The 25,253-nt window shown below is 33.9% G+C and overlaps 2 protein-coding genes across 3 annotated transcripts in view; one reads left to right on the plus strand and one right to left on the minus strand.

Annotated features, from left to right (window-relative positions):
- Positions 1-25,253, minus strand: part of LOC143179281 (uncharacterized) — a 53,462-nt gene that overhangs the window by 26,119 nt on the left and 2,090 nt on the right. The window contains exon 4 of one of the 2 annotated variants that reach the window (XM_076378434.1): positions 22,766-23,077. The exons of the other annotated variant lie outside the window; for it this stretch is intronic. The gene's annotated coding sequence lies outside the window, so the exon portion shown is untranslated. Of the gene's footprint in view, positions 1-22,765; positions 23,078-25,253 lie in introns of those variants that run through there. 2 annotated transcript variants of the gene reach the window in all.
- LOC143179631 (dynein beta chain, ciliary) overlaps positions 1-25,253 on the plus strand; it is a 38,135-nt gene that overhangs the window by 9,153 nt on the left and 3,729 nt on the right. The window contains exons 21-65 of the mRNA XM_076378946.1: positions 122-354; positions 648-937; positions 1,532-1,680; positions 2,352-2,597; positions 2,865-3,089; positions 3,577-3,778; positions 3,857-4,023; positions 4,598-5,010; positions 6,365-6,635; positions 7,286-7,548; positions 7,675-7,985; positions 8,247-8,362; positions 8,517-8,728; positions 8,810-9,013; positions 9,145-9,216; positions 9,319-9,534; positions 9,649-9,886; positions 11,356-11,548; positions 12,052-12,229; positions 12,906-13,034; positions 13,153-13,372; positions 13,622-13,783; positions 13,895-14,041; positions 14,679-14,840; positions 15,053-15,289; positions 15,617-15,838; positions 16,926-17,177; positions 17,481-17,607; positions 17,741-17,874; positions 17,998-18,235; positions 18,302-18,489; positions 18,707-18,876; positions 19,232-19,452; positions 20,088-20,364; positions 20,469-20,744; positions 20,991-21,396; positions 21,476-21,792; positions 21,942-22,074; positions 22,173-22,454; positions 22,881-23,087; positions 23,344-23,545; positions 23,610-23,741; positions 23,877-24,052; positions 24,705-24,815; positions 24,996-25,169. Coding sequence (XP_076235061.1) covers positions 122-354; positions 648-937; positions 1,532-1,680; positions 2,352-2,597; positions 2,865-3,089; positions 3,577-3,778; positions 3,857-4,023; positions 4,598-5,010; positions 6,365-6,635; positions 7,286-7,548; positions 7,675-7,985; positions 8,247-8,362; positions 8,517-8,728; positions 8,810-9,013; positions 9,145-9,216; positions 9,319-9,534; positions 9,649-9,886; positions 11,356-11,548; positions 12,052-12,229; positions 12,906-13,034; positions 13,153-13,372; positions 13,622-13,783; positions 13,895-14,041; positions 14,679-14,840; positions 15,053-15,289; positions 15,617-15,838; positions 16,926-17,177; positions 17,481-17,607; positions 17,741-17,874; positions 17,998-18,235; positions 18,302-18,489; positions 18,707-18,876; positions 19,232-19,452; positions 20,088-20,364; positions 20,469-20,744; positions 20,991-21,396; positions 21,476-21,792; positions 21,942-22,074; positions 22,173-22,454; positions 22,881-23,087; positions 23,344-23,545; positions 23,610-23,741; positions 23,877-24,052; positions 24,705-24,815; positions 24,996-25,169 — 9,501 coding nt within the window. The remainder of the gene's footprint in view (positions 1-121; positions 355-647; positions 938-1,531; positions 1,681-2,351; positions 2,598-2,864; positions 3,090-3,576; positions 3,779-3,856; positions 4,024-4,597; positions 5,011-6,364; positions 6,636-7,285; positions 7,549-7,674; positions 7,986-8,246; positions 8,363-8,516; positions 8,729-8,809; positions 9,014-9,144; positions 9,217-9,318; positions 9,535-9,648; positions 9,887-11,355; positions 11,549-12,051; positions 12,230-12,905; positions 13,035-13,152; positions 13,373-13,621; positions 13,784-13,894; positions 14,042-14,678; positions 14,841-15,052; positions 15,290-15,616; positions 15,839-16,925; positions 17,178-17,480; positions 17,608-17,740; positions 17,875-17,997; positions 18,236-18,301; positions 18,490-18,706; positions 18,877-19,231; positions 19,453-20,087; positions 20,365-20,468; positions 20,745-20,990; positions 21,397-21,475; positions 21,793-21,941; positions 22,075-22,172; positions 22,455-22,880; positions 23,088-23,343; positions 23,546-23,609; positions 23,742-23,876; positions 24,053-24,704; positions 24,816-24,995; positions 25,170-25,253) is intronic.

Raw genomic sequence — 25,253 nt, forward strand, 5'->3', positions numbered from 1 at the left:
AAAATTGCAAATCAAATTGTTATATATAAAATCGATTATGAAACTAAATAATATTAACGTGTATTTTAGTGAGTTAATGTTGGAACATCCTTTGACATTTCTTTGCCAAATCAATTTTCAGAAAACAATAGAACTTTTGCAACAGTATCAAGTAATTATACGAGATCAAATTTTCGACTGGCTAGCAGAATTACCTCTTTCCTGGGAAACATTAAAAAAACTAGGTGCTCAAGTTAAACAGGTTGTTCAGCCTCTAATGACCCGTCAAATTGAGCTCTTAAAGAAAAGACTCAGCTACTACGATTTCAAGCAAGAACGTTTTCTCAGAGACTTTCGTGACAAAGATGTCTTTAAGTAAATTTACACGATAGCTATTTTGAACTTCAATTTCTTTGGCATTCTTTTTTATATCAACTCTTTTGGCATTTAATATTCCTTATATTTATATTGTTCTACTGAGCAACTAATTTTTACAGCTCTTTCTATTTTGAATTTTCAAAATTTAAAATACATAATTTTCATGGACTCAAGGTTCACCAACCGAACCGACAAAATTTCTGTTTAATAAAGAATCTCTCCTTTAGCACCTTTAAAAATGTTTCTTCTTCGTGACAAAAATGACACTTAATTACTTTCATTATTTCCAGTCCCGATTGTACAAATCCTTACGAAGTGCTGAACGAAATTCACGAAGAGGTTCTGAAGTTCCAAAACGAGGAGCAAGTGCTGCAAGAACAAACCGATATCTTTGAGCAAGAGATGCCCGAGTTTAAGGTAAACAAGCAAGTGAAGAAGGAGATGCAACTTTTGAAAACAGTATGGGATTACGTAAACGTAATCAGCACCAGTTTGAACGAGTGGAAGAAAACAACATGGAAGAAGATCGACGTCGAGTGGATGGACCAGGAATGCAAGAAGATTCTCAGAGAATTAAGGCGTAAGGATCTTCCTTTCCTTCTCACTGTCAGCTTCATCAGAATATCAATCGTATTTCATATTAAAACAAAGTAATATCTCTCTTTATGCTATCACGAAATCACAAATAAAAGAATCGACAAATAATTTAAAAGGCAAGCAAATAGAAAACACAGGAAATTTAGTTTGAAAAAAATGTGAATTATTGGGAAATGAAGAGATATCCCATAATAGATAAGTGTGAAAAATATCAGATAAAATATTTATTACGGAGATTACTCAGTACTTTAATATAGAACAAATTCTAATTTTGAAGTTTCTTTTGTCTACCACTGTGAGTATCTAATTTAAATAGTGTATAGTGCCTCCCAGTTTCAGTATATCAATTTTAGAAGCATGTCCTCACTTAATCGAGATCCTATGGCGAGGAAACATTGTACTACTTTACATAAAAAGCAAAGAGTTTCTTCAAGACGCCACTATGAATCATCTTTATGCAAACTAAATCTTGAGGAAAACAAAGCGATCTAAATACCCAGTTAATAGTCATGCAACCCAGGGAACCCATTCTCCACATGCTTTAACGCGAATGTTACACAGAGGTTTCCTTTTCCAGAACTAGACAAAGACGTGCGTTCTTGGGAACTGTACAACAATATCGAGGCGCAGGTGAGAAACATGATGGCGTCTCTAAGAGCAGTCTCGGAGTTGCAGAATCCAGCAATTAGGGATAGGCATTGGCGAGAATTAATGGCTGAAACGAGGGTAATTTAATTGCATAATTAAATTGCGCGGCATCGTTAAAACGCAGACACGTTTTTGTATGAAAAAAATCTACTTTCACGTTAATTGTCTTATTCAGACGAGCTTACATCAAAACGATACTTAACAGAGACCTTGCCCAGCTTGGGTTTGCGCTAGATCTTGGTTGAAATGGGACAGACCTCGATCTTAGGCCTTGGTTTTAATTACAAACCTTACATCTCGGTGAAAGCTGGGCTATCTGTAATGCTTAACGTTCTGCTCACCTGTGGTGACACAGAGAGATTAACATTCATAAGCGTGGCAAAGAACTAATGAAAATATTAATATTGTGATCAGGGAGTCGAGACGATAACAATTGCGATATGGTGCTGGCATGTAATAAATCGTGGTTTCTAATGCACTACTGGATTGGATAGTTTAATAGTATAATTAATGATAATAGTTGCATGAATGTTAGTAGACCTTTTTAGGCAGAGGAATTGTCACTTTTTCTTTATGCATTCTTATGCATTCATATCGATATTTTAATGTTCTTGTGAATTGCATGCCTGATATTTTTCGAGCACAGATTATTAATAAAATAAAGGTTTACCTTATAGTTAAATGTAACAATTTGGTAGTTTGAACGTCATATCGTGATATTAATGAAACTAAATTCTCCTTCACAATAGGTAGCGTTTAGTATGACTGACAGTACAACGTTGGAAGATTTATTGAAGCTAGAGCTGCACAAATACGAGGAGGAAGTTAAAAACATTGTCACTAAATCGGTGAAAGAAATGGCAATGGAAAAAGTGTTGAAAGAGCTCCATGACACCTGGAGCAGTCTCGAATTTGGCAAAGAGGTTCATGAACGTACAAAGTTGAATATTCTTACAATCGACGAAGAAACAATTGAAACTCTCGAAGACAATCAGGTAACAATATTTCTTCTCTCTATCAAAAACAGTTTTTAAAATTCATAAAATCTGCTGAAATTTTACAAATTTTTCTACAAAATAGAAACTTGAATATTCAAAAATGAAATAGATTAGTTACCCATCAAAATTTTGATCTGTCTCTCATTTCTTCGTTGTCAAAATTATTTTTCTACAAAAATACCAACTTTAATCGGCTCTTTCTTCTTGGAGACCAATAAATTTATAATTATGGATGATCACGCTTGTTTTGATCGTTTTGTGCAGGTGCAACTGCAGACCATGTTAGGCTCGAAATTCGTGGGATACTTTCTCGGTGAGATTCTTGATTGGCAAAAGAAACTGAGTAACGCAGATTCAGTGATTAATGCCTGGTTCGAGGTGCAGCGTGCATGGGTGCACCTCGAAAGTATTTTTATTGGCTCAGAGGACATTAGAAGTCAACTTCCGGAAGAGTCAAAGCGGTTTGAGAAAATCGACAGGGATTTCAAAGTAATTACTTATTACACGGAAGAAATCGTACAATTTCATCGGGACATAGCATTTTTACGATTCATTACAGTGAAATATAAATATAACTTGGCTTCCTTAATAAAAATCGTATTATTTCTTTTTCTCGTTAAACGTACAAAATGCGAATATTTATTTTTTGTTAAGTTTTTAAACATACTTGAAAATTCAATATTTAAATAGCCACTATTATTAAATTATAGTCATATTTTTAACTGGTGTTTTATCGTATTTTTGTCGTCATGATATTAAATTACAGTAACTCTGAATAAAAGAGACAGTAAATAATTGTAAATAATCTTCCTTAAGTTTCTAAAAATGCTTGAAAATTCAGTATTTAAATAGTTACTGTATGTTTATCATGTACAATTGTTTGTGAATTCTCAAGATGAGGCTTTTTGAGGTGTTTGATACCACCTTTGATAAAGTAATGTCTGGAAGTATTACATAACGAATTGGCATATTTCAGGAGCTATTAAAAGAAATGGTAAGCAACTTGAATATTGTGAAGGCAACCAATCGCCCAAAGCTTCTAGAAAAATTGGAAGAATTACAAATGCAACTGAATGTTTGTGAGAAAGCTCTGGCTGATTATTTGGAAACAAAAAGACTGATATATCCAAGATTCTATTTCATTTCCTCAACTGATCTTCTAGATATTTTAAGCAATGGTTAGCAAGTAATAACGAACTAAGAATATTTTTTTAAATATAAGGTAGACTACTAAAATTAATAAATAATTTTCTAAGGAAACAATCCTGAACTGGTATGCAAACACTTATCAAAGTTATACGATTCCATCGCAAAATTGCATTGGAAAATGGATAACGGAAAGCCATCTAAAAACGCCACTGTCATGGTTGCCAAAGATGGTGAAGAGATGACCCTTTATGGGACTTGCGATTGCAGTGGGAAGGTATCTAAATAAACGTAATTCAGAAAATCGATTATAACAGTAAGAAACGAATTGGCTCCTTATTATATTATTTTATGATACTATTTTCAATATCTTGTATATTTTTGTATGCTATATGCATTGTGCACTTCCTTACACATTTCAGTTTCCCATGAATGCATAAATATTCGCATAAGACTTCTTAATTTTCTAATAGCTATCACTAAAGCGGACCAACAAGCAAACTATTCTAATATCCACCTTCAGAGGCATATGGCTAATAATTAACAAAATTTTAATAAAAAACTGCTCGAAGAATCTTACATTCTTAAAAAGTTTGAAATTCTAAAAACTGGAATATATAGAAGCTTGAAAATATCATTCAAATTCACATCATTCAAGCCAGTAAATTGCTCAGAACAGCTTCAGTCGTTAGTCCTTCGTAAACTACTAGCCATATGAACTAAAAAAAAGAGGTATTGGCATATTAGGCTTGGCAGGTTGCGCAAACTTGTGAAGAATCATTAAAAGGTGTTCGTTACGCTTTAGGAATTCTTCTCGCAAGAGATTCTTCCTTCAAACTTTCTTCCTTTAGGTAGAAGTCTGGTTGAATCACGTAACTGATGCTATGAAGAGAACAGTACGGTATCACATATCTCAAGCAGTAGCCACTTACGAGGAAAAGCCAAGAGAGAGCTGGATCTTCGATCATGAAGCTCAGCCCGCCCTCTGCGGAAGTCAAATTTGGTGGACGACCGAAGTGAACATGGCGTTCATGAGGCTGGAGGAAGGGTTCGAGAATGCGTTTAAGGATTACCAGAGAAAACAGATTAATCAGCTGAATGCTTTGATTACGATACTCTGTGGAGAGCTAAATGATAATGACAGAAGGAAGATCATGACGATTTGCACGATCGACGTGCACGCCAGGGACGTCGTTGCGAAAATGATAGCTATGAAAGCGGAGAATTCATCTAGCTTTCAATGGCAGTCACAGCTCAGGCATAGGTGAAGACATGAGTTAATTAATTTGATTAGTTTTACATCTGTAATGGAACTTCGTGTATATGGACTAGTTTTTATTTAACACTACACATTTTTATTATTCGAACTAATAAGATGTACTGGAGATGTTAGTGGGCTTCTATTATTGGAACTGCCTAGTTCCTTTGGTGTTCGGATAAACAAGGTCCTATTTATAAATTGTATGCACAAATTTGCAATGCTAGTCTTGCAGTGATAAGTAATTTATATTGAAACATGGTTTTGAGGCCAATTGCTGATGGTCCTTGGTTTCATGAAGAATATGAGTGAAAGTGCATGAAATCAGGAGCAAAGTTCACCTGTTTAGGAACATATGAAGAACATAATAATATTAAAATTAAGATAAAAAGAAGGTTGTACAGTATTTCTCTGAATTCACTTCATTTTTATAGTTAATAAGATAGGAATGAATTATCAACGAGTAAATTGACCTCAGACAGATATTTTCTGTGCACCATGGTTTTGTTACTTTCAGAGAGTAATCTTACAGCGAGTGATTCGTATAAATCTGAGCATGGTAGATAGGGTAATTCTAGGGTAGATGGACCTTGTGGGAAACAAGGGCCCTTTAGGAAAGATGGACCATCATAGTAACTTGAAATACTCGTTACAGAAATGTCATGACATTCACTTCAGTTATGCTTCAGTTCTATAACTCTTCTCAAGAGCAGTTATCTAATCGCGTCGCATTTACCTAGCAGAAGATTATTTCATCTTCCTAATTCAAGTTTGGTATTTATTATAGGGTGACCAGACATCCCAACTTTTGAGGATTTGTCCTTATTTTCAGTTCGACTATCCCAGCAACCCCAAGATGCATTTTCAGAACTATTGTGTCCTAAATTTCAAATATTCATAAGTTTATAACCATAAGCGACTTTTTTCGTTAATAGATAATCAGTGAACTAAAGAACGAAATCGTCTAAGTTCCAAAGCTATGAATGCAATAATTTTGTGCAATTTTAATGTGGATATAACGATATATGTAAAATTTACTAATTATTCAAAGGAGAATAAAAAGTTATTGCAGGTCGTAAACAGCAGTCAGAAATATTAAAAAAGATTTACTTTTTTTATAATCATCATACCAGTCTCTCGTTTTTCAGTTCCATCGATCTGGTCGCCCTGATTTATTATAAACGTAACTCGATTTCTAAAAAAAAGTGGTCCATTTTTTCCAGAATTACACAAAAACGCGATTCCACATCCTTTAATTATAGTTTCGCATAAAAGAAAGAAGTTTGTTTATTCTTTTATCAATGAAATTAAAGGACTTATATTTGAATGGCTCAAACATTTTCAATACCTTGGCTTACAGATGGGACGACAAATCTCGCGACTGTTTCGCCGATATCTGCGACGCATCCTTCAAATACGATTACGAATATTTGGGGAACGTCCCACGATTAGTGATAACGCCGCTAACCGACAGATGCTACATCACTTTGACACAGTCCTTGCATCTTATCATGGGAGGTGCTCCAGCTGGCCCTGCTGGAACGGGTAAAACGGAAACCACAAAAGATCTAGGTCGAGCACTGGGCCAAATGGTTTATGTGTTTAACTGTTCGGAACAAATGGATTACAAGGTACAATTACGAGTACTATTTCTACAGACGTTTCGATTCTTATAAGATTTTTTACGATGACTTGGGCACTGGTTGAAGACCATTTCTGTTTCGTAATCAATTTTAAATGGTTTGGCTAAAGAAACTGAGTAACGCGGATGGTTTGTTAAAAATTAGTTTCTCAAAAATAATCAATGCTGAGTGTTATTTTTCTGTTAAAGAATTTTCTTTACTTTTCTTTATTAGAATCTATATCTCGTTTGGCATGTTAAGAATTATTTTCTCAAAAATAATCAACGCTGAGTGTCATTCTTCTATCAAAAAATTGTTTAATTTTTCTGTAGTTTTTATCATTGCTTTTTGCGAATTCTATGATCTAGTTCATTTTGTAAAGATAGTCACGCCATTGCAAAAAAATCATTACTTTAATTTTGGGACTAAAAATCCTATAGTTTCCAAATCTTTGTGTAATATTAGGACCTACACCTCTCTGATTTTTGTTCTAATATTTAAATAATAATACATAACAAGTCAGCACTATAATCTTTCTCGATACTATAAAGTGATACAATCTTTTTTTTCTTGTCCATAAGTCTTCTCCTCTTTAAAACAAAAAAGTTCAAGGGGTAATTACATTATATATTACTGTACTTCATTTCACTTCATTTTAGTCTTGTGGAAACATTTACAAAGGTCTTGCCCAAGTGGGTGCATGGGGTTGCTTCGACGAATTTAATCGCATTTCGGTGGAAGTGCTTTCGGTGGTTGCTGTACAAGTAAAATCAGTTTTGGACGGAGTAAAAAGTCGCAAAGCAACGTTTTTGTTCTTCGGGGAGGAACTTAATCTCGTCCCTACTGTCGGAATGTTCATCACTATGAACCCTGGATACGCGGGAAGGACAGAATTGCCAGAAAATTTGAAAACTCTGTTTCGGTAAATTGGAAAATTTATGTACAGGATAAATAAATAAAACAAACGAAAATAAATGGTACCAATAAGTGATAAAGCGATATACTAATAATATACGAAATATTTCAAAGCAATTAATTAACTTTGAAGGCCTTGCGCGATGGTGGTCCCAGATTTCGACTTGATCTGCGAAATAATGTTGGTGGCAGAAGGTTTCCAAGAGGCCAGATTATTGGCTAGAAAGTTCATAACGCTTTATGAACTCTGTCGAGAACTTTTATCGAAGCAAGATCACTACGACTGGGGACTCAGAGCGATTAAATCAGTTCTGGTTGTCGCTGGGAAGTTGAAAAGGGACGATCCTCAGAGGCCTGAAGATCAGGTGTTAATGAGAGCTCTCAGGGACTTCAATATTCCGAAAATTGTGACAGACGACGTGCCAGTATTTATGGGACTCATTAGTAAATTTAATTATATACTATCTAATTACTTGTTTTCCTTAAGGAAACAAAAATGTTTGACAAATTGGCGTGATTCACTAATTCTCTGTCACTAATGATCACTATGAGCAATTGATTATAATATTCTAAACCTATTTTTTAAAAATATCTACAATATTTCTATATGTAATATATTCATTTAGTGGAATCTGTTTATGTCTTTTATTTATTGGTAAATTTCTTCACTGCAAAGACTTATTTGTTAATTATTAATTCTCTTAGGTGACTTATTCCCTGCTTTGGACGTACCACGAAAAAGGGACCTAGATTTCGAACTGACAGTCAAACAATCTGCACTTGACTTAAAATTGCAACCAGAAGATGGTTTTATATTAAAAGTATTTTACCTAGTTGTAATATTAGATTTCTGATTACTCATCAACTATACGTATTTAAAGTGAATAATAAATAATTAACAATATTACTAAACATCTGAAACTTTTCTAAAAAAAATTGTAAAGAATCTGTTTCTTACAAAATGAAATGAATCAGGTCGTACAACTGGAAGAACTGCTTCATGTTCGTCATTCGGTTTTCATCGTTGGATTTGCTGGAACAGGGAAAACCGAAGTTTGGAAGACACTAAATCGAACATACATTAACCAGAAGCTGAGACCATATTACAATGACTTGAACCCTAAAGCAGTGACCAACGACGAGCTTTTTGGAATTATTAATCCAACTACTCGAGAGTGGAAAGACGGGTGTGAATTTATTTTTTCATTTTCATGTTCCACGATGACATCAAATATAAAAACTAATGGATTATCTTGCTATCTTATTAGATTGTTCTCGATGATCATGAGAGATCAAGCAAACATGACAGGGCATGAATGCAAGTGGATAATTTTCGATGGTGATATCGATCCAATGTGGATCGAATCGTTAAACACTGTTATGGATGATAACAAAGTGTTAACATTAGCTAGTAACGAAAGAATCGCCTTGACGCCAGAAATGAGGCTCCTCTTTGAGATCTCCAATCTCAGGTAATGCTATTCACCATTTGTAATATGTAAAAATATCTAATCTATATTTCGTTTCTATAATTTCCTGAATTTTTAAAGCCAGGAGAAATGGAAAATGTGTTACATATTCTTAAATTGAAAATAAATTTCAGGACAGCAACTCCAGCTACTGTTTCCAGAGCTGGAATATTGTACATAAATCCACAGGATATTGGATGGTATCCGTAAGCAAATGTCTATTTACAATTTCAATAATGTAGTAACGTAATGTTCAGAATCACATTCTTTTTTCTTAATAAATAATATAATATATTTTCGTAATGTAGATTTGCAATTAGCTGGATAGAGACAAGGGATGCGCCTGAAAGAGCAAATTTAACTATTCTGTTTGACAAATACGTCCCACCCCTCTTAGAAATAATGAAGCACAGATTTAAGAAGATCACCCCATTGCCTGAGATCTGTCACGTAGAAATGCTTTGCCATTTGCTAGACTACTTCCTCACCAAGGAGAACGTACCTCCAGACTGCCCAAAAGAATGGTATAAATTGACATTAATTTTAACGACTATTAATAATCTCAAATTTCAAATCCAAGACATCAATTTAATCCAACTAAGACTGATTATCCTATGAATTCTTTTCACTCAAAAAAGGCATGAGTTATACTTTGCCTTTGCTTGCATTTGGGCGTTTGGATCAGCCACTTTTCAAGATCAATTAATCGATTGGAGAAATGAGTTCAATAAATGGTGGCAAAACGAATTCAAAACAATCAAGTTCCCAATTGGTGGAAATATATTTAATTATTTTATCGAGGATGAGACGAAGAAATTAATTCCCTGGACCGAAATAGTGAAACCCTTCGAATTGGACCCCGACATACCCCTACAAGTAGGTTTAAATATTGTTCCATTTAGAATTAATTAACGCTGAAGTGAGAATTCTTAAACAGTCTTCAGTATATTTTCTTTAAATGTCGTTATTATATTCATTTCTTTTAATTATTTTCTCATTTTCCTTCATTTTCATTTCTAACGAAATGAAGACGAGCTTCCAGCGCTTGAATTAATTTAAAAAAATATCTTCTCTGTACTATTTCAAGATTATTATTTTCAATAATTGAATAATATCTCTCTTGATACCAATTCTTTATTTTAAATATTTTCTCAGAAAATAATATTCTTCATTTCTTGTTTTATTTTCATCATAATTTATAATATTCTAAACCTGCAATCTAACACTTAATTCACTGAATTATTCACACATACTGTCCTTAAACAACCTGCCCATTGACAATGAAGGTGTTGAATCACAGTAAATCGCTATAGTATACAATGTCTCACAAACATGTATTTAGAATTGCATTGTCTGCATGCGCAATCCTTTCCCTCTTTCTTCTGTACCCATTGCATCTGCATCACTACATTTATTTCACCTCAATGCAATTTCTATCTCATCTTGCAAGACTTTCACTTTCTCCAAGTTTCTTACTCGCTCCCACGCTCTTTTCCCTATCAAACTTTCTTCCCACTACTTCGTATTTCCATGTGTGTACTAGTTTGTGTATAACATAGACACATCGCTCAGAAGATGAACTTTACACACCCAACAATCAGAAAAGACTTTAAGATCGCTGTATGTTTTCTGCACCAAGTGGAACAATTTTTGTCGTCGACTTCTTGTGCCCTACGATTAGGTTTCCCAAGTACTTTCGTAATGTTCTACGAATCAATTTAGTGTGTTTTCCCGCTTGTATTTGAATTGCTAATTACATATTAGACGAGGAGAGAAATGACAGGGATGTGTTTAGCTTATGATCTCACTAAGGGCAATTCTAGTTGTTGTCAGATGACTCTATATTCACAGCAGATTATTTACTTAAACAGAAGCTCAATTGGAAAACTATACGAAAGTTTATCGAGAAAATTTTCAGATAATAGCGTGGTAAACAAAATTTAATTGTCATAAGTTAAACGAGAGCATAAGATTCTATTACTGCACCTATAAAGAAAAACACTGAAACAAGTTATAGTTGTTTTCCTAAGCTTATGACTCACTGACAAGTTCATTATGAAGAACGTGTTTCTGACAATAAATCATGCGTACTGGTAGCGCTCCAATCTTGTGACAAACTGACAAATATGAGTGACAGTGCATGCAAACAAGACACGTGCACTTTAAATAATTCATAACGATGATTGTATAATGACTATACAGATATCTACATGTTATGAGGAACTCTGTACACTTCCTAGAACGATGTTTTTCACCATTTATTCAATTTTGTTCTCTGAAAATTGCTTACTTTCATGAATTTTTCAACGAATTCTTCGCATATTAAAAATAATTTCGTTTTGCAGTCGACTCTGGTTTCTACTGCTGAGACATCACGTTTGCACTTTTTCTTGAGCGTTTTCATCCAGAAGAGGGTACCAGTGATGTTAATAGGCGCAGCTGGTTCAGGGAAGAGTGTAATCGTAGCTGAGAAGTTAGGGTCTCTTCCGGATGATTACAACATTGCTAACGTACCCCTGAACTATTATACAACTTCTGGTAATTAATATTTCTGCACCTCAGAGCCAGAGTACCAAGTCCTTCTTTGTTATTTTTCAGGAGAGTATTTTTCATTTATTAACATAGTATTCGAGGTAGTTTATATTATTAAATTTCCTCCACTTATAACGTAACATAACTAAATTCCTATTATTTTAATAAAACGAAGAGAAAGCAATAAGATCCTGTAAAAAAATTTAATTTTGATGTATCGGTCAGTAGGTACTATTCCTGTTTCACGAGAAGTCCCCTAGGAAACATTAGGGCCAATGCTTTCCAAGAGACTTCTCCTGGGACATGAATGATACTATTTTTTTGTTGTGGAAAATGAAACTGTAGTAACTGATATGTTATTTTTACAAAAGTTAAAGGAGTCCTCAATAAAAACAAATAAGTGGTATATTACTCTTCTGTTTAAAAGATTGTAAAAAAAGTCAGACATTTTCTTGCTATTTTTTTCTATCATATCGTTTAAATTAATTTTAGAAATATATTTATTTAAGAAATGTTGCAAAAGACCATGGAGAAGCATCTAGAGAAAAAGACTGGCAAAAATTACGGACCACCAGGAATGAAGAAATTAATTTATTTCATCGACGATATGAATATGCCCGAAGTTGACACTTATGGCACTGTGCAACCTCATACGCTTATCAGACAACACATCGATTATGGTCACTGGTATGATTTTTAGCAGTATTCAAAAATATACACGTATATAGACAGTAAAGTGGAACTTATTATTTTTACACTTTGGACAAAGAAAAAGTAAAACTGTTCAACTATGTACAAAAGCAATATCCACTAAAAATATTTTACTGCTATTTTACACTAAAACAAGATGCAGAATATTCAAAATTATCCACAGATGTACAAGACTCAATTTCACATTTTTCTGTAGTTACTGCCTTTCTCCATAATTGGGCAGTATAGGACCTCGATTAACTGATTCAACACGAATCTCACACTTGAAGAATCCCCTTGGTTAATTTTATCTTCTAAACTACATATTATTAAATTATAATCATATTTTCAACTGATATTTTAGTGTATGCTTGTCATAACATTAAGATACTCTAACTCTAAATAAAAGAGACTGTAAATAATTGGGATTTGATTAATCGAAGTTTTATTCTATTGCTCTCTAAAATATTATAAGAGAGATATTTTTATCCCATCTCCAATAGTGTCTGCATAAATAACTAGTAATATTTTACATGCTTCACTCTAACCCTTTTTCTTTAACATCTATACAAATAGTTTTCTTTAATTAAAAATTGTATTAAAAAAGAAATGAAATTTAATCGTAGGTAATACATCGAAAGCAGCTAATTTAATTGCTCGATTATTAATTCAGGTACGATAGGGTGAAACTGACTTTAAAGGAAATCCACAACACACAATATGTGTCTTGTATGAACCCCACAGCAGGAAGTTTCACAATTAATCCCCGATTGCAGAGGCACTTCGCTGTCTTCGCAGTCAAGTAAGTTGCAAATGATGGTACTTGTATTTCTCTGGCTGACAATACGTATGATGGATGACACACATAATTGGGACACACTGTAGTTTTTGAATAATTGAAAATTAATTTTATATCCCAGCTTCCCGACTGAAGAAAATTTAATAATGATCTATAGTCAGATGTTAGGGCAGCATCTGACGAACCCTCTCAATAAGTTCAACATATTGTTAATGAAAATTGCGGAGTCCTTGCTTACAGCTGCACTGTACTGTCATGATAAGATTTCCCATACCTTTTTGCCAACTGCAATCAAATTTCACTATGTATTTAACTTACGTGATCTGTCGAATATTTTTCAAGTAAGGATTATTCAGAAATAAATACGTTTCAGTTAAAATACAGATTTTTTTACACATCTAATTAGAATCTTCTGAAATTTTACATGTCAGAATCATTATTACACAAATATAATTTTATGGAACATTAAAATCTATTAAAAAATAATAGATTCAAAAATGAAAAAAATTGCTTAAAAATCAACATAATTTTTTAACAATTCTCATTCGACGTAGCAACTGTATTTTATAGTATAACTTTTGTTTTTTAAGGGTATACTCTTTGCCCATGGCGAGGCAGTGCCAACAGCCAATCATTTAGTAAGATTGTTTGTTCATGAAGCAACCAGGGTATACTCTGATAAACTAATCAATGCTGACGATAAACGAACGTTTGATCAACTGTTAAAGGAATCTATTCGCAAAAATATACCTGTAAGTTTTATGTAATTCAAATATTGCTAAAAAAATAAGCTTATAGTTTAAAATGAAATTGAACAAGATTTTAGTAACCACTGAATTAGTGACTATAATATTAAAACGTAGGACATCGATGAGAATATTATATTTGCTGAGCCAATAATATACTGTCATTTTGCCGAGGGAATTGGTGAACCGAAATACATGCCAATAAAAGACTGGCCGCAATTAACAAGGTTACTAAATGAAGCTTTGCTGAATTATAATGAACTGGTAAGAAGTATTTAGTTTAAACATTCGACAGTTTTACTATAAACTTACAGTTTACTAGAAATTTTTCGATACAATTTCTGTCTACTTCAAACTATACTTGAGGTTTAACCACGGTCCAATTGTGTGCTTCAGAGGGTTGCCACGCGAATTCTCTTCTTGAGTATAGTGGGAGAAATTGAGTGGTGAGGGAAGAAACAACATGTCCTATTGGTATAGGTCTAGGCCCTAGACCCAAGCAAAACCTTAGCAACACAACAACGGGTGATCAGTTTATCTGGTAACCCTTCGAGTGTTGATGGTATTTAGTCTAAATGTTGCTAACATTGTAAATGCTACCAACACTCATTAAAGGGTTTCCAGTTAAACTGATTACCTTGTATAATAGGACACCCACTATTTCTTCCTCCACCTCCCAATTTCCCTCACTATACCCAAGCAGGGAATTTGTGTGGCAACCCTTGTGGTTCGCTCTGTCTATACAGAAGAGTGAATAGATTCTGTAAAGTAAAAAAAAATTGAAATACTAAAAAGTTTCAATTATGTCTTTTAACAAAAATGTAATTTTAATATGCAATTTTTGATGAAAGACAAGATACTTCGTATATTAGTTGCAATACTATTTTGTAATTTGAAATAGGTAGCAGCAATGAATTTAGTTTTATTCGACGACGCAATGTTCCACGTGTGTCAAATAAATCGGATTTTGGAATCACCTAGAGGAAATGCCTTACTGGTAGGTGTTGGAGGAAGTGGAAAACAATCTCTTTCATGTCTTGCATCCTTCATCAGTAGCTTAGAGGTATGTTCGCAAAAATTCTATCCTCTACTTGTACTTTCCTAATCGATTTAAGATTATATTATATTATTAAAAATTGCATCATTATTATATAATATCATTTCCAAGAAAACGGGCTAAAAATTCAATTTTGGAAAAGTTTTAACGTCTCACCATTCTACTTTATTTTCAAAACATGAAAAATCAAATATATTTCAAGTTGTTTTAACTTACAGGTGTTTCAAATGCAATTAAAAACAGGATATTCAATGAGTGACCTACGAACCGATCTAGCAGGTTTATATTTAAAAGCAGGATTAAGGAGTATAGGAATCACATTCCTAATGACCGATTCTCACGTCGCAGACGAAAGATTTTTAGTACTGATCAACGATATGCTTGCGTTCGGTGAAATTTCAGAATTATTCGCCGACGACGAGATCGACAATATCGTGAATGGTGTAAGAAATGAGGTATTTATCAATCTCTCAAACTAAATACTTCTCGTAGAGAAAAATTGTATTTATGACAAAATTAATTTTCCTCATTTGCATATCTATTACCCTTCATAAGGAACACTTTGTTCTTTAAAGAATAGGTCATACCCCTAAATTCATTTCTCTATCTAAACCTCACAAAGGAGATAATCTATCTTCACTTGTACTTCTTCATTTGCATATCTGTTACTTTTTATAAGGAACATTTTGTTCCTTAAAGAATAGGTCATACCCCTAAATTCATTTCTCTATCTAAACCTCACAAAGGAGATGATCTATCTTGACTCGTACTTCACTTTCCAGGTGAAGCAAACTGGTATGATGGATACCAACGAAAATTGTTGGAAATTCTTCATTGATCGAGTTCGAAGTCATTTGAAGTGCGTCCTTTGCTTCTCTCCGGTTGGATCAACTTTACGAAACAGAGCTAGACAGTTTCCAGCTATTGTGAACAATACCTCAATTAACTGGTTCCAAAGTTGGCCCCTAGAAGCTTTAAGATCGGTTTCTGCCAGATTTTTGGGAGTAAGGAAATTCTCTTTACTTATGGAACATTATAGACAGGAGTGTCCAGTTATGGTTACACAGAATATCCTTATCACTGATTTTGTTTTCTCATTTCTAGACACTTCTATCGAGTACCTTATTCCCTTTCTTTTTTAATAAATTCCTAAAACAGGAATTTGTAGATATTCGTAGAAATTCATGTAGTTACACGCCAGGCGTGATAATGAGTCATTTTTGTATTAAAGATAAAAAACGTTTTCTAAAAAAATTTACATCAATTACGTATAAATTCGATATTTATAAACATATCTATGTAGATACACAATTAAATAAGTACGACGAATAAAACCGTATTGAACAAAACGAAAAAGTAAATCATTTACCCATGGTACCTAAAAAATCAGTGACATAAACATTTTTTGTAGACTAATATCGCTTTATTAGCCATTCTTAATTAACAAAAAAACGAACATTTAATTACATGATGAACCAGTTTCACTTTCCTATTTGTATTCAATCTTTACGAGATTAATTCACTGTCTGACTTCCATTGTTGTCAGATGAATCCCATCCAATTAACTACATAAAATCAGAACATGCTTCATCCTCTGGCGAACCTGAACTTAAATTACTTAAATCAGTCATTTGTAAATTCAATCTTGAACCATGACCTTACCACCTTTTGCTAACTTTTGAGTAGGTGTAGAAGCCTAGAAATGTTATGTTCAAGATTATACAAATTAATTTTATAATGAAGTCACAACAGGGTTGAAGCAAGACTTCCCTCTTTGAGTATAGTGCAGAAAATTGGAAGATGAGGGAAGACATAACAGCTGCCCTACCTAGGGTCTAGGGACTATGGCCTAGACCTATACCAATAGAATACCTGTATTCTTTCTCCCACCTCCCAATTTCCCCCATTATACCCGAGGAGGGAATTCGTATGGCAACCCTAAGTCACGGTGACTTAATAATATTGTCACCATGTCGATTTATATTTAAATTTAATGCTATTTATTAGTAATTCATATGGCAACCCTGAGTCACAGTAACTTAATAATATTGTCAATGTATAATTAAATTTAATGCTATTTATTAATAACAGGAATTAGAGGATCTCCCAAGCCAATACACGAAATCAGCTTCGTTGTTTATGTCGTTTGCTCACACTAGTGTCAACGATATTTCAACACTTTACTTGCAAAATGAGAAGAGGTACAATTACACAACGCCAAAGTCGTTTTTGGAGCAAATTTCTTTGTACTCGAAGCTTCTCGTGGAGAGAACATACGACGTGAAGGCGATGATAGAGAGATTGAGAAACGGTTTGGAGAAATTAGAATCTTGTGCTGCTCAAGTAATTCTTTCATGATATGAATTTTAGAAGGAAAATATAAATCAAACAATTATAGTGACAACTTGTTAGTTGCATATTGTCAGAGCCAAAGCGCTTGTATTTAACGAGTTTTAACTGTATTTCGAGGAATAATCAAGGATTTATTATTTTTCCTTTCACATGGTTGCCATTTGCAATATTTATTATTTTTGTTAAATAGTCTTTTATGCATTTTAAGATATTAATTTTTAACTAAAATACTATGAGAGGATGATAGAGATTTATTGCACTGAATTTATGTTTCTGTCTAATTTAAATTAATAGGTGAGTGATTTAAGAGTTATTCTAGCAGTCCAAGAAGTCGAGCTGAAAAAGAAGAACGAAATTGCAGATAAAATCCTCGCCGAAGTTCGAGCGGAGAACGCTAAAGCTGAAGCCGAAAAGGCCATTGGTACAGTATTAAATGATCATTAATTTCAATCTTGGTTGCTGATTGAGTTAAACTCGTCATTTTAAACACTTTGGGAACTCTATTTACTATTATTTTAAAGACATGGAAACTAACAAATAATACCTGTTCACAGTGTCTGAGGAAGAGACAAAGGTGAATGAAATCAAAGAGAAAGTAGCAGAAAGACAGAAACGCTGTGATGATGATTTGGCAAAAGCTGAACCAGCTGTGAGACAAGCTGAGGCTGCATTGGATACCTTGAATAAGGTAAAGCAGTTTTCAGATTTCATAGTTCAAAGATCAAACAATAAAAAGCATACCGAAGGAAAGTTTTCTTAGTATCACTGAACTATCTTATTTGTAACATCTTTACTAAATTCAATTTTGCAGAACAATTTAACTGAACTGAAGTCATTTGGAACACCACCAGAGATGGTGGCGTTGGTGGCAGAAGCTGTTTTAGTTCTGTTCGCGCAAAGGGGCCAGATCCCAAAAGACAGGAGTTGGAAAGCGTGTAAAGCGATGATGGGAAGCGTCGACACGTTTCTTTCCCAGCTTCGAAATTACGACAAAGAAAATATTCATCCTGAAATTGTCAAAGCTATACAGCCTTATATCAACAACAAAGGTGAGAAAAAAATGGTACAGAAATAATCTTTTATTTTAAGAAACTGATTTCACGGAACCTTTCCAGATTTCGATCCTGAAATTATCTACTCGAAATCTCAGGCAGCCGCAGGTCTCTGCAGCTGGGTGAAAAATATAATGGTTTTCCATTACATTAATGAAACTGTGAAGCCATTAAGAGCTGCACTTGCACAAGCTAATGCAGAACTGAAAGCTGCTATGGATCACTTGAATGCGTTGAGAGCGCGATTAGCGGTAAACTTTAATTAGCTAAATACACGAAATAGGTTAAAGAAACTATAAAATGTCCTTAGCACATCTTAAAGAGGATTGAAAAATATTATTATCTTATTTATTGGATTATTAATACTTTTACAAATATTATCTTTTATATATTTTATTAATTATTAAGTTGAATGAGTTTCGTATATTTAAACAGCAAATAAAATGATCGTTTCTTTTAATTATCTAGGAACTGCAAAAGGTCCTTGACGTTCTTGGTGAGAAAATGAATGCAGCTTTGGCGGAGAAGCAAAAGTGTCAGGACGAAGCTGATGCAACTGCATTAACAATTGATCTTGCGAATAGATTAGTTAATGGCTTGGCTTCTGAGAAGATTCGTTGGAGTGAAACCGTAGAAACGTTAGTTCTACTCGGTCATTAAAATTTCTTCGTATTCGTGCAAGTTAAATCATTAACATTATTTGATCTTAACATTAATCAAATTAAAGGTAAGATACAATAGAACTTAGACCAAATTGTCTCCTTAAACAAAATTATCTTTTCATGACGATAATCTTTTTTTACAAATAGTACCTTCTAAAATAATTTCTACAAATTTCTCCCAAAAAATGTGTTTCATTGAGTATCTACTTAATGAAGACTGTACTGAGTTTAACCAGGGAAAAAGAGTTGAAAAATGACAAGGCTAGAAATGATAAGAGAATCCTCAACTTTTTCGAGAACATTAATTATCTCCATTATCTGACATGTCTAGACTGAAAACTTCGGGAGTGACAGTACCAGGCGACATTCTGATCGTCACAGCTTTTCTTTCCTACATGGGATGCTTTACTCGGAAATATAGAACCGATTTGATGCATGAAAAATGGCTTCCCTTTTTAGAGGAAATGGAAGTGAAAATACCCAGGACGCCTGATTTAGATGTTCTAAGCTTACTGTCTGATGATGCAATGATTGCTCAGTGGAACAATGAAGGTACAACTGAACTATGATCTATAATTATAGATCAACAAAACAAGAAGTGATAGAAAGATTAACCGCAATTTTGTTATTCTTGAGTTTCATCTGATTTTGACAATTAAACTCACTCTAAACTTTCCCGCGCCTGTAACTGAACACACGTGATATCAGAGAGGCGGTTGTCTTTCTATTTCTATACACTTGTGTACGACAGGTGACTGGTAATCAGGCGTCTGTGTAAGACAGTTTGCTCACTACCAGGCGCCTGAGCACGACAGATTGCCATTATCAAGGGACTGACACCTACAGCTTGAAAACACAAGTGAAAAAGTTTGGAACAGGATCAGTCTCTTGAATGAAAAACTTTCCTCCTTTCTTATAGTCCCCTAATCGACTGATATTTTAAATCACTCTGTAACAATTTTATTTACACGAATAATGTGAATAATTTTAGACAGAATGATAGAAACAGGTGTAATATAAATTTGTATGATTAAGACATAAATTAACAAGAATTTCTAATAAGATTTTTTAACATAAATATAGTGGAATTAATGAAACGAGAAATTAAAAACAGTTTCACATAAAATTTTAATTTGATATTTATCTTCTGATCGATTTTGCTGTGACATAGCAAATATTTTTCGAAGGTCTGCCAACCGACAGAATGTCTTCTGAAAATGCAACGATCTTAATGAACTCAACGAGATGGCCTCTGATGATAGATCCACAGTTACAAGGACTGAAGTGGATAAAGAATAGATACGGGGAAGAGCTGCAAGTACTTAGACTGACCCAGCATAATTATTTGACTCTAGTCGAAGTCTCTATTGCGAATGGAGGAATAGTTTTAATCGAAAATATCATGGAATCAATCGATCCTGTTTTGGATCCTGTCATCAAAAGGGATCTGATAAAGAAAGGAAAGTAGGTTCGCTTTATCATTGTATATATACACAGAGTATGTTTCAGAAAAATTAGGATTTTCAAGTTGCAAATAAAATCTACGAAAAAAACCATTATTGTTAAAGGGCTATCAAAATTTGGGACAAAGAAGTGGATTACGATAATCGATTCCGCTTGATCCTGCAAACAAAGCTGGGTAATCCTCATTACAAGCCTGAGATTCAAGCCCAGACGACTCTCATAAATTTCACGGTGACCAAGGATGGTCTGGAAGAACAATTACTAGGAGATGTCGTCAAAGCTGAAAGGCCTGATCTGGAGTCCAAAAAAGCTGAGCTGACGACTCAGCAAAATACTTTCAAAATCACGTTGAAAGCATTAGAAGATGATTTATTGCACAGGTATGAGACCTAATCTATATAACGTTCTACAAAATATCGAGGGTTAAATATAATTATTTTTAAATACAATTTCTAAGGGGATGATACAAATTGCTAATTAGGTTCCACTTCTCTAATTCTATTTATAAAAATAGAAATTCGCATAAACGTCTGCAGTCTACTCATATGTTACAAAATCTACCTTTTCCCTAATCTCTGACCCCAGATCTACCTTTTCACGAAAGCCCCTTTCTTTTTCCTCCAAAGATTATCCACAGCTGGACCAAACATTTTAAGCGACGTCGATCTGGTGATAAATCTCGAGACCACGAAGAAAACCGCCGCTGAAATTCAAATAAAAGTAGTGGAAGCCAAGGCGACGGCTATAAAGATAGACGAGGCTAGAGAACTTTATCGACCAGTCGCTGCTAGAGCCAGCCTTCTCTACTTCGTTCTGAACGATCTGAATAAGATAAATATGCTCTACCAATTCTCCCTGAAGGCGTTTAGCGTTGTTTTCCAAAATGCAATCAAATTCGCCGAGGCTGAAGAAGCGCTAGCTAAACGTGTTGCTCTTTTAATCGACAGTATCACGTATTTGGTTTTCACTTACACCAGCAGGGGATTATTTGAGAACGACAAACTAACTTTCCTTTGTCAAATGACTATTCAAGTAAGCTGCTAGTCTCTTCACTCGAGTTCGTGTTACTACCTTCAGTGAAAATTGCGCGTGACATTTTAACTTGTTTCAGATTTTTATGGAATCGAAAGAGATAACGCAGTCAGAGCTCGATTTTCTGTTGAGATTTCCGTATGTGCCTGACGCGACTAGCCCTGTGGACTTTCTGACAGATGTTGGCTGGGGTGGAATTAGATATCTGAGTGAAATGGACGATTTTCGCAATTTGGATAAGGATATAGAGGGTGCCTCGAAGAGGTGGAAAAAATTCGTGGAATCGGAAACACCAGAACGAGAAACGTTCCCACAGGATTGGAAGAATAAAACCGCTTTACAGCGACTCTGCATCATGAGATGTCTGAGGCTGGATAGAATGACTTATGCACTCAGGTTTGCGCAATTTAAATTAATTATCTTAATACAGGAGAATAAAACCTCGAGAGTTACATAGAAGCCTTATTTATGTCTTAAAGTGGATGTCTATGTCATCCATATTCAATTTTCTTAATATAATAATTTATTGTTTAAAAACTCTATAGATGTTTCGTAGAAGAGAAACTAGGTTCAAAATTTGTGGAATCCAGATCTCCACCTTTTCACAAGTCTTTCGAGGAGACCAGTTCGATTACACCTGTATTTTTTATCCTATCGCCAGGTGTTGATCCTTTGAAGGTAATAAAGAAATCTGTATAAAGAAATTTAAGTCTCCTTGATTATTTAGAAATCATTGGCTTTTCCTCAACTAATAACAGAATAAAATAAAAATGTAGGATGTGGAAAAACTGGGGCACCAATTAGGCTTCACTGCGGTAGGAAGAAATTTTCATAATGTATCACTGGGACAAGGCCAAGAAGTCGTAGCCGAACAAGCGATGGAAATTTCAGCGAATGAAGGACACTGGGTGATTTTGCAAAACGTTCATTTAGTAAGGAAATGGTTGCCTACTTTAGAAAAGAAAATGGAACAGTTATCGGAAGCCCCTCATGACGATTACCGACTTTTCATCAGCGCTGAACCCAGTCCAGATCCTCAGGAATCTGTAATTCCTCAGGTGACTGATACAAATTTTCATCCAAAAATACCGTCTTTTTAAAACGGTTGTTCTTGAAATATATTTTATATAATCATTTTACTCAGTCATCAGTTCAGTAATTATACTATTTCACTAGAGCACTATTTCTTAGTATACACTTAACATTCATAAATTTTAATTCCAATGTTCTTTATTTCTTTATTTCAATATGATTGATCAGAAATCAATACAATTATTTATTCGTTAAAATTCTTAACGTCCAATGATTGATAAAACGATTTAAAATTTTCGACTCCTAATACGTATGTTTTAAAACATAAATTAATCATTCACTTTTGAATAATATTATTACTCAGGTGCACCTCTCATCGCAGATTTTCATATCTTCACATGAAATCTATTATATTAAATACCATAACCTTGAATAAATAAAATTGTATGCAGGGCATATTGGAATCGGCCATAAAGATCACAAACGAACCGCCATCGGGGATCCAAGCGAACATTCATAAAGCTTTGGATAACTTTACCCAAGAAACTTTAGATTCCTGCAGCAAGGAAACTGAATTCAAGGCCATATTATTCGCCCTCTGTTATTACCATGCAGTGGTCGCTGAGCGTAGAAAATTTGGTGCCCAGGGCTGGAACAGGGTAAATACCCTTATTTATTCAATCATACAAGACACATCGTATACCTCATTTACCATAAGTAATTTTATTATAAATTCAAAATTTTAATTCGCTGACTCTAGAAGTCACCAGTAGACAATACTCTAAATTTTTGAAACCAGTTCTGTTTAAAAAACGAATTCCCCTGTCAGTGTTCTCATTCATGAGAAGCATTACGTAGTATGGAAAGTAGTACGAGGGCAATAAATATTTGTAATAATTATTTTTTTGCTGCCAGTCTTATCCATTCAACTTTGGCGACCTAACGATCAGCGTGTCTGTGTTGTACAATTATTTGGAAAATAGTATCAAAGTACCCTACGAAGATCTTCGTTATTTGTTCGGAGAAATAATGTATGGTGGTCACATAACAGACGACTGGGACAGAAGACTGTGTAGAACATATTTGATGGAGTATTTGAAACCGGAATTAGTGGAAGGTGAAAGATCACAAAATAATAATAATCAATTTTTTTATGGAACATTTTTTTCCCATACTCTCAGGTGAATTATACCTGGCACCCGAGTTTCTAGTACCACCTAACAGTGATTACGCTGCGTACCATCAGTATGTTGATGATTATTTGCCTGCTGAGAGTCCAGTTCTTTATGGACTGCATCCTAACGCCGAAATTGGTAATTAATATTTATTGTTATAATTTGGCAAGAACTAGGGACTATGGAAACTAAGATGTGTTTTTTAAAAATAGTTAGAAAGGTTGTCATTCGTATTGGAGACACGCAAAAAATACACAAACGTTGTCTTTTTAGGATTTTTGACAGCAACCGCGGAAAATTTGTTTAGAACGTTGTTGGGTATGCTATCAAAGGCTGCGGTTGATACATCAGGCGCCGAAATATCGGCAGAAGATAAGATGAAAGGAATCATAGAAGACTTGATGGATAAGTTACCAGAAGAATTTAATATGGCGGAACTTCATGGCAAGGTTTATAAGTTCCTTTTTCCATTAACTCAATTAATAGGGATACTTGTATATAGACATAGAACATATAGAAATAATAGAAATAAAAAAAGGAAGAAAAGAGTGGGTCCTAAAATAGAAATTCCAGAATGTTTCAGCTGCTAAGATTAGAAAATATTTTGAAGATTAGCTACATGTTAAATGTTCAATATTCTTGTAATAGATACTACATGCTTCTTCAATACTAATTTATTCATTTATTCGACTTATAAAAGCAATCACTTAAACATTTTTGCAAGTAAAAAAAGTTTCATATATTGAGAGATTAGTGATATAAAAAGATATCAAGTTATTCCATTCTTTGTAAGTAACTTTTAAATTGAAACAGCCTTTACAAGTACAAATTTTGTCTCAGTAAACTTTACTACATAATAATTGAAAGTACAGAAGAAAAAACAAATTATTAACTTTATAAATTAAAAAAAAGGTGCTCAGAAAATGACACATTTTAAACAGTTTAAAATACTATCACATTCCTATTCTCCCACTCCCATATTCATAAAATGTTGATATTCAATTTATCCTTTTTTGATAACCCAATTCAGTGTACTTGAATAACATTAATAGATTTACAATTAAACATGGAATAATCATTCAAATTTATATTAAAAAATAGGTTGAAGATCGCACACCTTATGTAACAGTTGCACTGCAAGAATGTGAACGAATGAACTTCTTATGTGAGGAACTCAAAAGATCACTTCACGAACTGGATTTGGGCTTAAAAGTATAGTGAAACTTCAACACTTTTAGAAACTACTAAAATAACTGATTCAATCACAGAATCTCTCATAGCAATTTAAGAAATATGACCTCGATTCTCAGAATGAGCTACAATTTTTATAACTACATTGACTAATATAACATAAATAAAATACTTTAGAATACTACTATTACTCCATAACAGGGTGAATTGACAATCAACGCAGAGATGGAAGATTTACTGAATTACATAATGATAGATGCTGTCCCTCCCTCTTGGGCCAAAAGGGCTTATCCTTCGAATCTAGGCTTAAACAGTTGGTTTGCAGATATGCTGAACAGAATAAACGAATTGGCTAATTGGACAGCAGACTTCAATGTAAATATTTTTTACTTAATAGTCCTTAGAACACGAATAAGCATAATGTTTCAGTGTTTCGTAATTCGATACCACCCACTAACA

Source organism: Calliopsis andreniformis, chromosome 5, assembly GCF_051401765.1.
Source record: "Calliopsis andreniformis isolate RMS-2024a chromosome 5, iyCalAndr_principal, whole genome shotgun sequence".
Lineage (NCBI taxonomy): Eukaryota > Metazoa > Arthropoda > Insecta > Hymenoptera > Andrenidae > Calliopsis > Calliopsis andreniformis.